General features: G+C 38.3%; 1 protein-coding gene across 1 annotated transcript in view; it reads left to right on the forward strand.

The window, feature by feature from the left end:
* Positions 1 to 15791, forward strand: part of DOCK9 (dedicator of cytokinesis 9) — a 294626-nt gene that overhangs the window by 155313 nt on the left and 123522 nt on the right. Inside the window, exons 14-21 of the mRNA XM_042781963.1 lie at positions 7373 to 7452; positions 7534 to 7721; positions 7855 to 7920; positions 9466 to 9558; positions 10274 to 10397; positions 10716 to 10837; positions 12953 to 13039; positions 13403 to 13492. Of these exons, the coding sequence (XP_042637897.1) occupies positions 7373 to 7452; positions 7534 to 7721; positions 7855 to 7920; positions 9466 to 9558; positions 10274 to 10397; positions 10716 to 10837; positions 12953 to 13039; positions 13403 to 13492 (850 nt within the window). The remainder of the gene's footprint in view (positions 1 to 7372; positions 7453 to 7533; positions 7722 to 7854; positions 7921 to 9465; positions 9559 to 10273; positions 10398 to 10715; positions 10838 to 12952; positions 13040 to 13402; positions 13493 to 15791) is intronic.

The raw sequence follows: 15791 nt of genomic DNA on the forward strand, positions 1-15791 counted from the left end.
GTAGCATAGTGCCTAAGGCATTTGGCTGTTCAAACCCACCAGTCACTCCTCGGATGGAGGGTTGGGCAATTTGCTTTCGTAGTGATACCACCTTGGAAACCCAAGGAGTGGTTGCTATGCGTTTTGAGTATATTGTAAACTATACACACACACACACACACACACACACTATTACCTTTTTGCCTATAATTCAAGAATGGTTTTTTAGCTTTTTTTTAATTTTAGTCTTACCTTTTCCTAACTTCTCTCTCTTCAATGGTGAGATTAGAAGTAAGAGACATGAGTTATAGAAACAGGCTCAATAAATTCCCAAAATGTAGATATTTCTAACAATTTTTCATAACATGATCATGTCAACAACCCTCTTCAGCTTTAAAGATGACATGGATTCTCTTATCAAGAGATTTAAAAAGGGAAAAGAGGGGGAAAAAAAAACCTTTTAATGGATCAAGTCTTTATGAAAGTGATGAAGGATTCTCAAGGTTCCTTTAAGTTCTGTGATTTTAGAATTCTTGATTGTCTTGATGTTTTCCTTCCCATTTGGGGCCTTAATGGGAAGTACAACTCTAATTTTCCCTTCACTAAACTAATTTCCTTCCAATACCAGTGAGGTTGGTGGTTTTAGCAAAGCAGCGCAAGTGTACACCTACTGGATTGACTGTACCTAAGTTAATAAAACTTTCCCTATCTAACTTAGGTACAGGCAGCCCCTGGATTACAAATGAGTTCTGTGCCTAAGTCTGTCTTTAGGTTAAATTTGTCCGTAAGTTGAAGCAGTTAGGTATGTTTAATATCTAACATCAGTTAGTTAAATGTTTGTTTTAGTATATAGCATATATTATAACTTTTCTATACATAAAAAACATTAAAGACACACTTCCAGATACACCAAAACATCTTTACCCAATAATATAGTAATAATAATGATTTTTGATGCTTGTCCCAAGTAGCACCATTTGTTGTTACAAATCATTGTATGTATTTTTAATATAATAAGCTTTATGGGGGTTGGTTCATAACTCTGATTTGTACATAAGTCATCGCATGTTCATAGCCCAGGGACTGCCTGCAGTTAGAGCCAGGGTAGGTGAGGATGCCATCTTCATGGGGCTTGGCCTCACTGTGTTCTTGGATCACACAGGGTATCCCTAATTGCTGGACACACATCTGACCATCATCAGTCCTGGTAAGGAAGAGGGCCTGAACAGAGAGTGCACCTGGAACCTTGTGAAAATCTGTGACTATTCTTGGAAGACTAAATATTTTTACTTTAGTTTTTAAATAATAGGCGTTCTTTGTCTTACAAAGTAATACACATTCATTATAAAAAGTTTTGAGAAGTACAGAAAAATAAAAGAAAAAAGGGCTTACCTACAGTTCTATTCTTAATGGAAGACCATCCTGAACATTCAGGGGCATTTCTTTTCTATGTTGTTTTAGTTTGTATAATGTGGTCCTGGTCATACTATAGATGTATATTTCCTGCATAAGTACTTTGTGAAGGTGTTACACATATTTTTATATCATATTTAATGCCCCTTTAATAGTTCATTGAGCAGATAGACCATAGATTATTTAACTCTTCCCCTGTTTTTGGACATTGACAATGTTTCTAATTTTTCAGGATTATAAATAGAACCATATTAACATCTTTAAAAAAAAAAACACCTTCTTTTAGTAATACTGAATAATACATAGTCATACATACAGGGTTGTGTCCTTTCACCATACTTATTCAACTTGTATGCTGAGCAAATGATCCAGGAAGCTGGACTATATGAAGAAAGCAGCAGCAGGGTTGGAGGAAGAATTACCAACAACCTGCAATCTGCAGATGATACAATCTTGTTTGCTGAAAAAGAAGAAGACTTGAAGCACTTACTCATGAAAATCAAAGACTATAGCCTTCAGTATGAATTACATCTCAACGTTAAAGGAAACAAAAATCTTCACAACTGGATTAGTAAGCAACATCATGATAAATGGAGAGAAGATTGAAATTGTCAAGGATTTGATTTCCCGTGGATCCACAGTTAACACCCATGAAAGCAGCAGTCAAGAAATCAAATGATACATTGCATTGGAAAGATCTGCTACAAAAGATCTCTTTAAAGTGTTAAAGAGCAAAGATGTCACTTTGATAACTAAAGTGCGCCTGACCTATGCCATGGTATTTTCAATACCCTCATATGCATGTGACAGCTGGGCCGTGAATAAGAAAGATGGCAGAAGAATTGATGCATTTGAATATTGTGGTGTTGAAGAAACTTTAATGTACTGTGGACTGCTAGAAGAATGAACAAATCTGTCTTGGAAGATGTATAGGTAGAACATTCCTTGGAAGCAAGAATGGCCAGACTTCGTCTTACCTACTTTGGTCCTGTTGTCAGAAGGGACCAGTCCCTGGAGAAGAATATCATGCTTGGTAAAGTGGAGGGTTGGTGAAAAAGGGAAGGTCCTCAGTGAGGTGGACTGACACAGTGGCTGCAATGATGGACTCAAGCATAGCAACAATTTTGAGGATGGTCCAGGATCAGTCAGTGTTTTATTCTGACATATAGGGTCACTAAGAGTCAGAACCGACTCAATGGCACTAACAATGATAGGAACTGTATTGGTATACGGTAATTAATTCTTTTTAGTTCTAGGAAACTTTAAGCTATATTTATAGAAGAAAAAGTTTTTTTTAAAAAAAAAAGTTGTAACTTTTGATTAAATAAAATATTTTCCTTCACTAGAATATGATACAAATATTAATAAAGAACGTAGGCCTATATGTACTCATTAAAGCAGGTGAACACATACTATGGTTAGGGAAGAAAAAATATAAGAGCCTGGTGGAATCCCTGGGACTATGACCCCTGGCTGCCCTTCAGGTCTGGAGTTGAGCCCACTCCTGTGGCTTCCAGCCAAACAAAAGACAGGCATATGAGCTGAGCATTTACATTGGGTGGATGCACTTCTTGGAGAGATCAATCATGGGGGATTGGGGGGCTGTGTATGCAAAGGAAGACAGCTTGGGGGACAGGAATGCATGGGAGGCAACGACATGGGGAGGGGGTGGAAGGAGAGCTGTTGTGTTGTGGGAGATTGCTGTCAATGTCATGAAATGAGGTGTATGTGAACTGCTGTATGGAAGATGGATTTATTCTGTGGACTTTCACCCAAATCACAATAAGATTTTGGGGTGGGGGAAGATAATTTGACTGACTTTTTGAAAAACAGTTACATATTTCTCTTTGTATATAAGTGAATAAAAGGATGGGTAAGTAGTTAGGTAGATGGTGAGGCATACAGAAATAGAAATAGTCATATAGGATGTACACCAAGATGTTAATCATGGTTATTTCTGAGGGATGGGCATATGGGTGGTTTCTTGTAGTTTTCCTTGATTCTATGTGAATTTTCAAAACTAACATTTGCTTATTGTAGTCTTCGTAAACAAGTTTTAAAATGAGATAGTTTGGAAGCCCTGTGTTAGATGTTGCCTCCGAAGCTGCTTAGCTTGAGACTTCTCCCCCAGTGGTATCTCTTCATAGAGACTTAGCTCAGTGGAGGCTGGAAGGTGAGGATCATTATCAAAAAGTGATCTGAGCACACAGCCACAGCCAGCCAGCTGTGTGCACAGACCTTCACTGTTGAGAACACAGGGAAAAGGTGAGTGTACAGCATGCTTTCATTCTCTGCTCATTAACAAGGATTTAGTGGGAACAGTGTGCTCCAGATGGCTGGTCAAAGACCCAGAAACCTGAAAATAAGGATCAGATGCTGACAGTGTCAGAATACACCCAGGTAGGGGTGGGGGTGGGAGGTGCCCAGCAGCCTTCTCTGTAAGAATCCAAAGAAATGTCAGTACCCCATCCTGTTTTCTTCATGATATTATTAAGGAAGTGGAACATTCATTTTTCTCATTCTTCTTTGTTTTTGTTCTTTCAGCTTTGTTGTCCTTCTTTTCTCTTACTTTTTACAGTATGATCTGATGTTAGTGGCATGGGCATGCAGATTAAATCCAAAGCTATTCTTACTTCTTTTCCCATTATTGTCTTAAAATATCATTTACTATTAGATGACAAGTTTTATCTCCCCCCTGAAATTCTAATGATGGTAATCGCTGATTTAAATACAGTTGCAAACAAAAAACAAGTGGAAATGAGAGGAACCTTGATAAAAATGACTCTTGTAACTTAGAGCTTGTGATATGCAAAGTGGATAGATTGACAATAGTTTCTAGACATAAGGGAAGCAAGAACTTAGAATTTTTAGGGGAATCCTGTTTTATATGGACAGTATTCCAACATATACTGAGAAGTTACATCTGAGACTATTTAATAGATACAGTCATTTAAAGAATCTGAAAAACCGGACTACCAGCGTTTCAAAAACGGTAACAAAATTACATGCTGACTCTAAAAGGCCACTGAGTTTTGATGGTCCCTGGCACCATCCAAAAAGAAATTGTGAAACAGCTGGCTTATGAGAAACTATGCGAACCGTGTTCTGTTTTCTAGTAGTAAGTTGTCACGTTGAGCTAGTTTTCCACATTTGTGCTTCTTTTTTTAAAATTGGTTTCCTGATATGGTGCAAGAGAGGAATGCAGAGTCTTTGATAGTGCATATACCATGATACCATCTGATCAAGTCAGAGAAATGCTATCCACGTGAGAGGACAGTTGAACAACTGTTAGTGTAACCAGACGCAAGGAAGATTAACGGGCTAATGTCTGTCTACAGATGGGTCTCTACTGGTTTGCGAAGGAAACTGTTCTTTTCAATATCCTGTGCAATGTCTCCGTCAGTGACATTTAGGAGCATATGGCTTGTGGATTAAATGTCTTCATGGCATAAAGCTTATTAAAACTCACTGGCATTGAGTCGGATCTGACTCATAGTGACCCCTCCTTGGGTTTCCAAGGAGATATCACTATGGAAGTAGATTGCCCAGTCTTCCTTCCAAGGAGTGGCTGATGGGTTTGAACTCCCAGCCTTCTGGTTAGCAGTCAAATGCCTTAGGCACTACACCACCAGAACTCCCTATAAAGCTATTAGGAATATCTAATATGTTAGATGTTAGAATCTGGAGTTAGGAAGATTTGACTGGTTAGAAATATCTTGAATCAAAAAAGATAAAATTTTGTAAGGAAAAAATATAATCGTGATCTTAAGATCAAAAACATAATTTTATAAATACAAGATGGAAAGATATGGCATACTAGTAAAGCATATGAAAAAATAATCATGAGTTTTAGGTGAATATCAATGTAATGTAGGTCACTGGAATGGTGTGGCTACTCAAAACTAATAGTATTTTGGCTGTATTAGTTGTTGTTGTTGTTGTTATGTGCCGTCGAGTCAAACCCGACTCATAGCGACCCCTCCTTGGGTTTCCGAGGCAGTATCACTACGGAAGTAGGATTGCCCAACCTTCCTTCCGAGGAGTGGCTGGTGGGTTTGAACCGCCAGGCGTCTGGTTAGCAGGCAAGTGTCTTAGCCACTATGCTACCAGAGCTCCTGGCTGTATTAGTAGAGGAGTATATTGTTCAAAATGAAACACCTTCCCTATCTCAAGCTGGTCAGACCATTCTGGCCATAATCTGTGTAGTTCTGGGTGGTGGTGGTGGTAGGTGCTGTTGAGTCATTTCCAACTCATAGCTACCCTGTGTACGCACGCACTGCCGTCGAGTTGGATCCGACTCATAACGACCCTCCTTGGGTTTCTAAGGCAGTAACGCTATGGAAGTAGATTGCCCAATCTTCCTTCTGAGGAGGGGCTGGTGGGTTTGAACCACCAGCCTTCTGGTTAGCAGTCAGATGCCTTAGACACTACGCTACCAGAGCTCCTACCCTATGTACAGGAGGATGAAAGACTGCCTGGTCATGCACCATCCTCACAGTCACTGCTAGGTTGATCGTTGTTGAAGCCACTGTCAATCCATCTTCATGACCCTCTACTTTACCAAGCATGAGGCCCTTCTCCAGGGACCTTCTCCTGATAACATGTCTAAAGTATGTGAGATGAGATCTCGCCATCCTTGCTTTTAAAGAGCATGCTGGCTGTACTTCCAAGACAGATTTATTTGTTCTTGGAATAGGATATTTAGTATTCTTCACCAACACCATAACCCAGAGGCATCAATTCTTCCATTTTCCTTATTCATTGTCTAGCTTTTGCATGCATATGGGGTGATTGAAAGTACCATGGCTTGGGTCAAGCATACTTTGGTCTTTCAAAGTGACATCTTCACTTTTTAACACTTGAAAGACATCTTTTGCAGCACATTTCCCCAATGCAATACATGGTTTGGTTTCTAGAGTGCTGCTTTGATGGGCACTGGCTTCTGACTCTACCATAATGTAAATGACACTTTATTTTAGTAGAGGAATGGCATTAGAGGAAGATGCAAAGGATGTGAGAAAGACTTCAGAAAGGTGTAATAATTGTGTTTAGATGGCTGAAACATAGAGAAACATTAACATAACTAGATCCACTGGGGATATAAATACCGCTATACTCTGTGGAAGAGTATTCTGGAGATGGGATGGCTCTGGTGAAAGTGTCCTTGAAAGTAGGGAGGATTGAGACATTATCAGTGCTTGGCAGGAATGTTAGAGAAGGGATTCCTGTATTGGAGTACGGTTAGACCAACTAATAAAAACATTTATTGAGCACCTGCTCTGTTTCCACATTTTGCTAGACACTGAGGCCTAAGATGACTTCCAGTTTTACATTTTTATGACTCTAAATAAGTCAGGAATTTATGGTCAGAAAGAAGTGGTTCAGGAATGCATTATTTAACTGTAACCATTTTGTTTTTGTTCATTATCTTGACCTATGCTGTCCAACATAGTAGCCACTAGCTATGTGTTACTATGTTGTTGTTGTTGTTATGTGCCGCTGAGTTGGCCCCGACTCATAGCGACCCCTCCTTGGATTTCCGAGGCAGTATCACTACGGAAGTAGGATTGCCCAACCTTCTTTCTGAGGAGTGGCTGGTGGGTTTGAACCGCCAGCCTTCTGGTTAGCAGACAAGTGCTTTAGCCACTATGCTACCAGAGCTCCTACGTGTTACTATGGAACACTTGAAATACTGAGATGTGCTGGGAGTGTTAAGTTACCATCTGATTTCAAAAACTTTGAGTTAATATTCATACACTTATTGTATGTTGAAGTGGTAATAATGTGGATAGATGGGGTAAAATAAAATGTATTCTTCACATTAATTTTACCTATTTCCTTTTTTTAGTGTGACTACTAGAAAATTCGGAATTACTTTTGTAACTTGCATTATATTGGTCTTAAAAGTGCTGCCCTTGAATTTAGATTTTAGAGCTAAACTAACTTATACATATCTAACTTTCCCTTCTTTTGTTTCTAGACCTGAGAAGATGGCTAAACTCCCAGTGATTTTAGGCAATCTAGATATTACAATTGATAATGTTTCCTCAGACTTGCCTAGTAAGTGTAAATTCTGTGTAATAAATAGACATGATTGTGTTTGGTTGGTTTTACTTCAGTTTAGTTTTAATATCTTTTCAGATTATGTTAATTCATCTTACATTCCCATGAAGCAATTTGAAACCTGTACTAAAACTCCAATCACGTTTGAGATAGAGGAATTTGTGCCCTGCATACCAAAACACACTCAGCCTTACACTATCTATAACAACCACCTTTATGTTTATCCTAAGTATTTGAAATATGACAGCCAAAAGTCTTTTGCCAAGGTGAGTGCAAAGATTTGGGTTTTATTTTTGATTACAAAATCTCTCTTAGGATTTAGCTTCCCGTGCTGTTTTTAAAATACATACAACTCTGACATTTATTTTATTCCCTTCCTATCTTCAAATATCGCTGCAGGCTAGAAATATTGCTGTTTGCATTGAATTTAAAGATTCAGATGAAGAAGATGCTCAGCCTCTGAAGGTTTGTTTTTTTATAATTGTATGATACGTGCTCTGATTTTTTCCATTTAATAATGATACTGTGCAACTGAAGGAATTTTTAGCACATTCTAATTGGCACACAAAACTATATAACATTACATACAACATAGCCACGTGGTGAACTTTACAGAATATGGGATAATTAAGTTCTTGTTCCTCATTAGCTATTTGTTTTGTTATACTCTTTAGGGGTAAAGTTTTCTAACTCATACTCAATTCAGTTAATATTTATTGTGCACTTGCTATGAGCCAGGCATTGTGTAGGGTGCTAGGAATTATATTAGTAATATTGATAATAATAATAATAATAATAATAATAATAGAAGATTAACTGTAAGCCAGTTGTCTTCAAGTCAGTTTCATCTCATGAAGACCCCAGGTATGTCTGAGTAGAACTATACTCTGTAGAGTTTTCACTGGCTGATTTTTCAGAAGTAAATTGCCAGGCTTTTCTTCCAAGATGCCTCTGGGTGGACTTGAATGTCCAACCTTTTGGTTAGCAGTAACCATTTGCACTACTTAGGGTCTTCAGAATAACAATAGATGACATTGCCAAAATATTTGTTACATTATAGTAATAATGATAGTAGTATATAGGTGACAATTTTTGAATGCTTATACTGTAAACACTTTCTCTTAGCACTTTATATGTGTTAAACTCTAAATTCTCAAAATAGTCTTTTGACTTAGGTGCTATCATTATCCTCATTCTCTGGGTGAGGAAATGAATGCATAGAATTTTAACAAATTAGCATTTAGTAGACCCAGGATTCAAACACAGGCAGTCAGCTCCAGAGCCCATATTCTCTTCAGTAACCATGTTAAAATGATTATTGAAGAAGAGAAGTATACGAAGATAGAAAGAAGACTCAAATACAACTTCTGCCCTCTGCCCTCAGGGATTCACAGTTTACTGGGAAAGACAGTCATGGAGAAAATTATATGTTATAATTTTTATAATTTGAAAATTAAACATATATAATTTTTATAATATAAAAACATAAATTTTATAAAGATATTTATCTTTTCGTAACATAGAAGGTACTGAAATGTTTTTGTTATGTTTTTGGACATACCTGATGAGTTATTACAGATGGGATACATAAAAATTGCTGAGGAAACACAGAGAAGGGAGTTAGTAATCTTTTTTTTCCTGACCTGGTGGCACCAAGGAAAGATGAGTTGGATCTCGAAGGCTGAGAGTTTTGCTTGGTACACACACAGGGAATGTTCCCTCAGACGGGAATTGCAGAAGCAAAGGCAGGGAGGTGTGAAAGTGAACAGTCAGCAGTGAGTAGTCCGGGGCAAGAACTGAGGAATGGGGAGGGTAAGAGGGCTTGGAGATGAGCTGGAAAGGTGACTTGTAAAGGTGGCTGCAGGTCTGGAGCCTCTGCAGGCAGAAAAAAATCCATCTGAGATGGTTATGTTGAGTTTATTCTGTAGCAGTGCCTCTTTCTTTATAACACTTGGGAGTTTGATTTCTTCATTGATGACTAGTGCTTCCCTTTACTGACTCTTACTTTAGTGCATTTATGGCCGACCTGGTGGGCCAGTGTTCATGAGAAGCGCCTTTGCTGTGGTTTTACACCATCACCAAAATCCAGAATTTTATGATGAGGTAAGTAATGCTTTCAAGGGAAAACCCATTTTAACCAGTTCTCAGGATGACTCCAAGGTATTTGCTGAGTAAAACACGGTATAAGAGAAACTTCAGTGCACTATACTGAAAAACAGAACTAAATACTGTTTTTCTTGTTTTATGAGTTTCTCTGATTACAAAATAACATTTTCATTATAAAAAGAATTTGGAATACATAGATAATATAGAAAAGAAAAAGTATAATCCCCAGCATAATCATCATCACTACTACATTTAATATTCTAGCTTATTTACTTTCAAATTCTTACTTAACTATAAAGTTTGTTGGTCCTAAGACTTCCTTTTTTACCATTCGTTTCTCTTATATAGAATTACAATGCAGTTAAGTAAAAATACTGTATGAATCTTACGTGTTAACATTCTGTTCTGGTTTTTGATAATACCTTACTGGGTTAATTTAGTGTAGTGGTTTCTGCTGTCTTCATTCTAATACTTTATAGAGTCAAAATACCCATCAACCCTTCTCCGGTTTCTCATCTGTGAATCAAGGATCCATGTCTTCTTTGGCACGGTTTACAGTCTCAGATGGCTTACAATGCAAATGTCAATATCCTTCTCAAAACAAGTGCCTGTTTGTGCACTGGGTAACACATTGTGTCACTGCTCTCACCAAGAGAATTTTTGTTAATTGTTTCAGAGTATTAGAAAGATTGTTATTTTGTCTTCCTTGCAGATTAAAATAGAATTACCCACCCAGCTACACGAAAAGCACCATTTGTTGTTCACATTCTTCCATGTCAGCTGTGATAATTCAAGTAAAGGAAGCACAAAAAAGAAGGACGTCATTGAAACACAAGGTTTAGTACTTTACCTTCCTTAGATTTTTATCATAACGTTCACATTAAGTTCTTACTTTGATTCTGTTTTTGCATCCTTTTGCTAAGGGGTGAAGGGGCCATGTTGCATATATAAATTTTCATAAAAGATCATTTTAGAATTCTAATCCCAAAGAGGGCAAACAACACTGTAGGCAGTGTTCTACACAGACTTTTAAAAATGTCTTAATCTGATTGATGTGAACAATCCTTAAAGATCAGCCGACTTAGTGACCTTGGCTTTTTTCCTAAGTTTTTGTATACTTAACAGTGGATTTTTTTGTTCTTTGTTCTCAACAGTTGGATATTCCTGGCTTCCTCTCCTGAAAGATGGAAGAGTGGTGACTAATGAGCAGCACAGCCCTGTATCAGTGACTCTTCCGTCTGGCTACCTTGGCTACCAGGAGCTTGGAATGGGAAGGGTAGACAGATTTTAAGATTGTTTTATCCCAATGCATTCAGAAAATATTAAAGAACAATGAAAACAACAATTCCTACCAACACACATACATGCACATGCATACAAAAGCACATAGCATTTTTGCTAGTCCCAACATTTTGCTTTAAGCAATTCCTTTTCAAATTAACTTAGACCATTGAAAAGGCAATGCTATTGTTAGCAGTTATCACAATATCAGAATTATTATTTGGATGCTTTATAAGCCTTCAGTTACCAGTGTCTCAGCAGGGAAACAAAGACTTGTGGATACTGTTTGAGGTAGAAATCTCTCTTTGCAAATAGCCATGCCATGCTCAAATTAAAGATGTGTTCTTAGGGTCATGCAAGCTCTTAGGAACTTTTGTGTAGCTTATTTTAAGTGTAGTAGGCAAATCTTTCATCCAGATGGTAACCAGTTATGATACTACTCTGATTCATTAGAGCCTGATTTCACTCAGATTACTCCAATAGATTTGTGGGGGTTTTTATTCTTTTAGCTGTCTTGAACTTCACAGACTTCACTTTTATAGCATTAGATAAGATGAGCTTCACTTTTTTTTTTTTTTTTTTTTGATTTGGGGGAAAATTTACAGAGCAAATTCACTTTCCATACAGCAGTTCACATACACTTTGTCTCATGACATTGACCACAATTTACCACAATGCAACGTCTTCCCTCATACTTCCTCCCGTTAGTTACCTCTTCCCTGTTTCCATCCCTCCATGCACTCCTGCCCCCTGAGCTATCTCCATGTGCATAAGCAGCCCTTCTTTCTCCCATGATTGTTCTCTCCAAGGAGTGTATCTACCTCAGGTACATGTTCAACTCATATGCCTGTCTTTTGTTTGGCTGGAAGCCACAGGCATGGGTTCAATTCCAGACCTGAAGGGCAGCCAGGGACCATAGTCTCAGTGGTTCCACCAGGCTCTATCAGACCAGCAAACCTGTTTCCCCCCTTTTTTTTCTCCAAATGATTTTGAGTTTTGTTCCACGTTGTTCTCCTTCTCTATCCACGGTCTCCTACATAGATCCCCTTCCAAGGGGATGATGGTGGTAGCCAGACACCATCTAGTTCTTCTGGTCTCATAGTTGTATAGGCTGCAGATTGGATGGTGTACCAGTTGCTAGGACTAATTGTTTCCATGAATTTTTGGTTTTCTTCATTCTTCTTTGCTCTGGATGAGGAGAGATCCATCGTTGCATCTAGATGGCGGCTTGCTAGCTTTTAAGATCCCAGTCGCCACTCACCAAAGTAGGAGGTGGAACAATGTTTTGTGTAGTATGTTATGCCAATTGAGCTTGATGTCCCCTGCGACTATGGTCCCGAGCCCACAGGTTCAACTACTCAATCCCTCTTGGTAGCTGGCTGTGACCAAGCAGGAGCTTCACTTTGTTTTGAACAACCTTTTAATGCTTCTCTGCATTTAAATAATACCAGATTTGGACCGATATCATGGACTAATAGTTAAGATATTCTAAATAATTCTTAGGAACTCTGGTAGTGTAGTGCCTAAAGCACTTGACTGCTAACCAGAAGGCTGGCGGTTCAAACCCACCAGCCACTCCTCAGAAGGAAGATGGGGCAATCTACTTCTGTAGTGATACTGCCTTGGAAACCTAAGGAGGGGTTGCTATGAGTCGGGTCCAACTCAATGGCACATAACAACAACAAATAATTCTTAGTCTGAATGGGAGAACACAGAAGTTTCTGAAGTCAAAATCATGACAGCTGAGTAAACTTTTGCCTGTATGAGATGTACTTACTGTTCTACTTCCTTTATCTGGTACCTTCTGGCATCTCTTTCAGAATCTTGGCATCAAATTTGGTTACGTTACTGATGGAAGAGGACTCCTCTCCTTTGAGATGGACAGTAACTCATAACTCATACAGTTGCAACTACGTAGAAAAGATAACTCAGAAAATACAGTAGAAAGAGCACTGTACTTGGAGGGGAAGAAAGTGGACAAAAGTGAATACTGGCTGCATTTCTCCTTTTGGGCTTCTTACCTCATCAGTACACTCAATATTGGTCTTCATATCTGAAGCCAAGATAGCTAATCTGTGATGTTTATTTCCACCTTTTTTTTTTTTTTTAGCATTATGGTCCAGAAATTAAATGGGTAGATGGAGGCAAGCCACTGCTGAAAGTTGCAACTCATCTGGTTTCTACAGTGTACACTCAGGTACAATGCTAATCTGTTAAAATTAATAGTGATTTCTCTGTGGCTAAGTTTTCACATTATTTTGCAAGATAAAATCCTAATCAGTGTACACTATGGAAATATTTTTATCCTTTAAGTCTTCTTTTTGCAGAAAGAAATTACGTATGAGATGTTCATTTGTACTGATACAAAGAAATACCTAATATAAGTAACATTTCTCTAGTTTTCCTCTTTCATTGGAGGATTTTCTAGTCTTTTGGTGTTGTCATTTCTGTGGGATCGATTTCATAGTCTAACAAAAATATGCATGCTGTAAGAAGCAAATACTTTTTATTTCCATAGCATCTGTGTTAATGAGTTTTCTCTCTTCTTTTTCTTTTTTAGGATCAGCACTTACATAATTTTTTCCAGTACTGTCAGAAAACCGAATCTGGAGCCCAGGCCTTAGGGAGTGAACTTGTAAAATACCTCAAGGTATCAGATGGCTTTCTTAGTAACTATTTCTTTATTTTTACTTATTTCATTTTTTGGTGAAAATATACACAATAAAACATACACCTATTTAACAGTTTGTACATGTGCAGTTCAGTAACAAATGTTACATACTTCACATTGTGTCACCATTCTCACCTTCTCTACCCATATTGTTTTACCATTATTAACTAAGATTCTTTGCCCCTTAGAGTTCTCATCTGTGCTTTACAGATAATGTTGTCAGTTTGATCTCAATATCATTAATTTTTGAGAAGAGTACGATGCTCATGGAAAACGTTCTTTATCAATGGAGCTAAACTACTGTTTATGGGATAGTTTTGGCTCAAGATTTAAGAATTGTTTCCAGACAATAGATCCTGAGATTCAGCCAGTCTCAATGGATCCAATTAGGCTGGTTTCTGAGAAAATTGGAAACTCTTTTCCACAGTTTTTCTCCTTTTGATTAGGATTCATCTGTTGAATCCTCAATCAAAGCATCCAGTAATAGTAGCTGGGCACTGTCCATTTCTTCTGGTCTCATAGTGAAGGGGACAATAGTTTATGGAGGCAAGTAGACGTGTAGTCCATTTCCTTGTCCAGTTCCTGGGTCTTCTCCTTCCTCTGTTGTTCCAGGTGAATAGATAGCAATTACTGTATGTATCTTGGGTGGTTGCTGGTAAGCTTTTAAGGTCCTAGGCACTACTCATAAACTAGAAAGTAGGATGGAAACTCTAAGGAAGTAATGAATTTTTAATGAGTTTGGAATAGGTTGAATGCTCTATTTGGTCAAGAGTGTTAATCTCAGCCCTTGGAGACCTCTATAAGGATGCTCTTACCTGGATGAGAGGACATTATTAGCGTCTATATAGACTTAGATAAAATATTACTCTTGCCTTAATCCTAGCCCCATATGTTTTTTTTTCAGATTGTTGTTGTTGTGTGCCGTTGAGTTGGACCCAACTCATAGTGACCCTTCCTTGGGTTTCTGAGGCAGTATCACTATGGAAGTAGATTGCCCCATCTTCCTTTCGAGGAGTGGCTGGTAGGTTTGAACCACAAGCCTTCTGGTTAGCAGTCAAGTGCTTTAGGCACTACGCTACCAGAGCACCTTTTTTCAGATTAGACCTCTGAAATACACTCCTTTCCACACATATAAAACCATTCACTTCCTAAGGCCCTTGCTATTGAGTGCTCACTGAGTACAGAGCCTTGCTAGTGTATACATAAGAAGTGGTTGTTGGTGATGGGAGTCCCTGCTCTTAGGAACTTCTAGTTCTTTGTAGGAGGTGATATAAACTTAGTGAATGCCTGCTAGATAGGTAAATAAAACAAGTAAACAATACACGTGACCATTCCCAGGTTTTTGCAGGGGTTAGGAGGTTACCAGAGTCACAGGGCGGTGAGAGCATGGTGGAGTGTGTCCAGGGGAGTTTCATCCAGAATATGATTCTGGGAGACATTTTGAGAAAGAAGAGTAGCTGAAAGGACATTTTAATCTTTGGGACAAAATATATAAAATGTGAGAAATGGGATAGAAATTTGTTTGATTTAAGCAAGGAAAATGGAGTGGAAATTTCACTTACTACTTTGTGAGATCACCTTTCAGCTATGTGATAGAGAGCTGATGACTTTAAGAAAAGCCTTTATAATGTTTTTCTACTACTGCCATAACAAATACTACAAACTTGGTGGCTTAAGACAATGTATATTTATTATCGAACAGTCCTGTAGGTTAGATGTGCAGCGAAGGTCTTACTGGGCTAAAAATTAAGGCATCAGCAGGGCTGTATTTCCTCTTTGAGGCTCTAGGGGAGAGTCAGCTTCCTTGACTTTCTCACCTTCAACAGGTTGCTGCATTTCTTGGTTCAAATCCCACTCTCTACACCTTCAAAACCAGCAGCGTGGTATCTCTTTGTCCATTCTTCTTAAGTCACATCTCCATCTGACTTCTCTGCCACCATCTTTCAATTTTAAGGGTTCTTATGGGTCAGCCCTTGGGTGGTACAAATGGTTAGGCATTCAGCTACTGACAGAGGTTGGTGGTTCAGGTCCACCCAAAGGCATGTTGAAAGAAAGGCCTGGCAATCTACTTTGAAAAAAATAAGCCATTAAAAATCTTATGGAGCACAATTCTACTTGGATACAAGTGAGGTTATCATGAGTCAGAACTGACTCTATGGCAACTGATGGTGATGGTAGTGTGATTACATTGGGTGTACTCAGATAATCCTAGATAATGTCCCCATTTTGAGGTTAACTAATTAGCAACATTAATTCACCTTTGGTTTTATATATATAT

Source organism: Orycteropus afer, unplaced genomic scaffold, assembly GCF_000298275.1.
Source record: "Orycteropus afer afer isolate SDZICR_OR568_19922 unplaced genomic scaffold, OryAfe1.0 scaffold00206, whole genome shotgun sequence".
In the NCBI taxonomy this organism is placed as follows: domain Eukaryota; kingdom Metazoa; phylum Chordata; class Mammalia; order Tubulidentata; family Orycteropodidae; genus Orycteropus; species Orycteropus afer.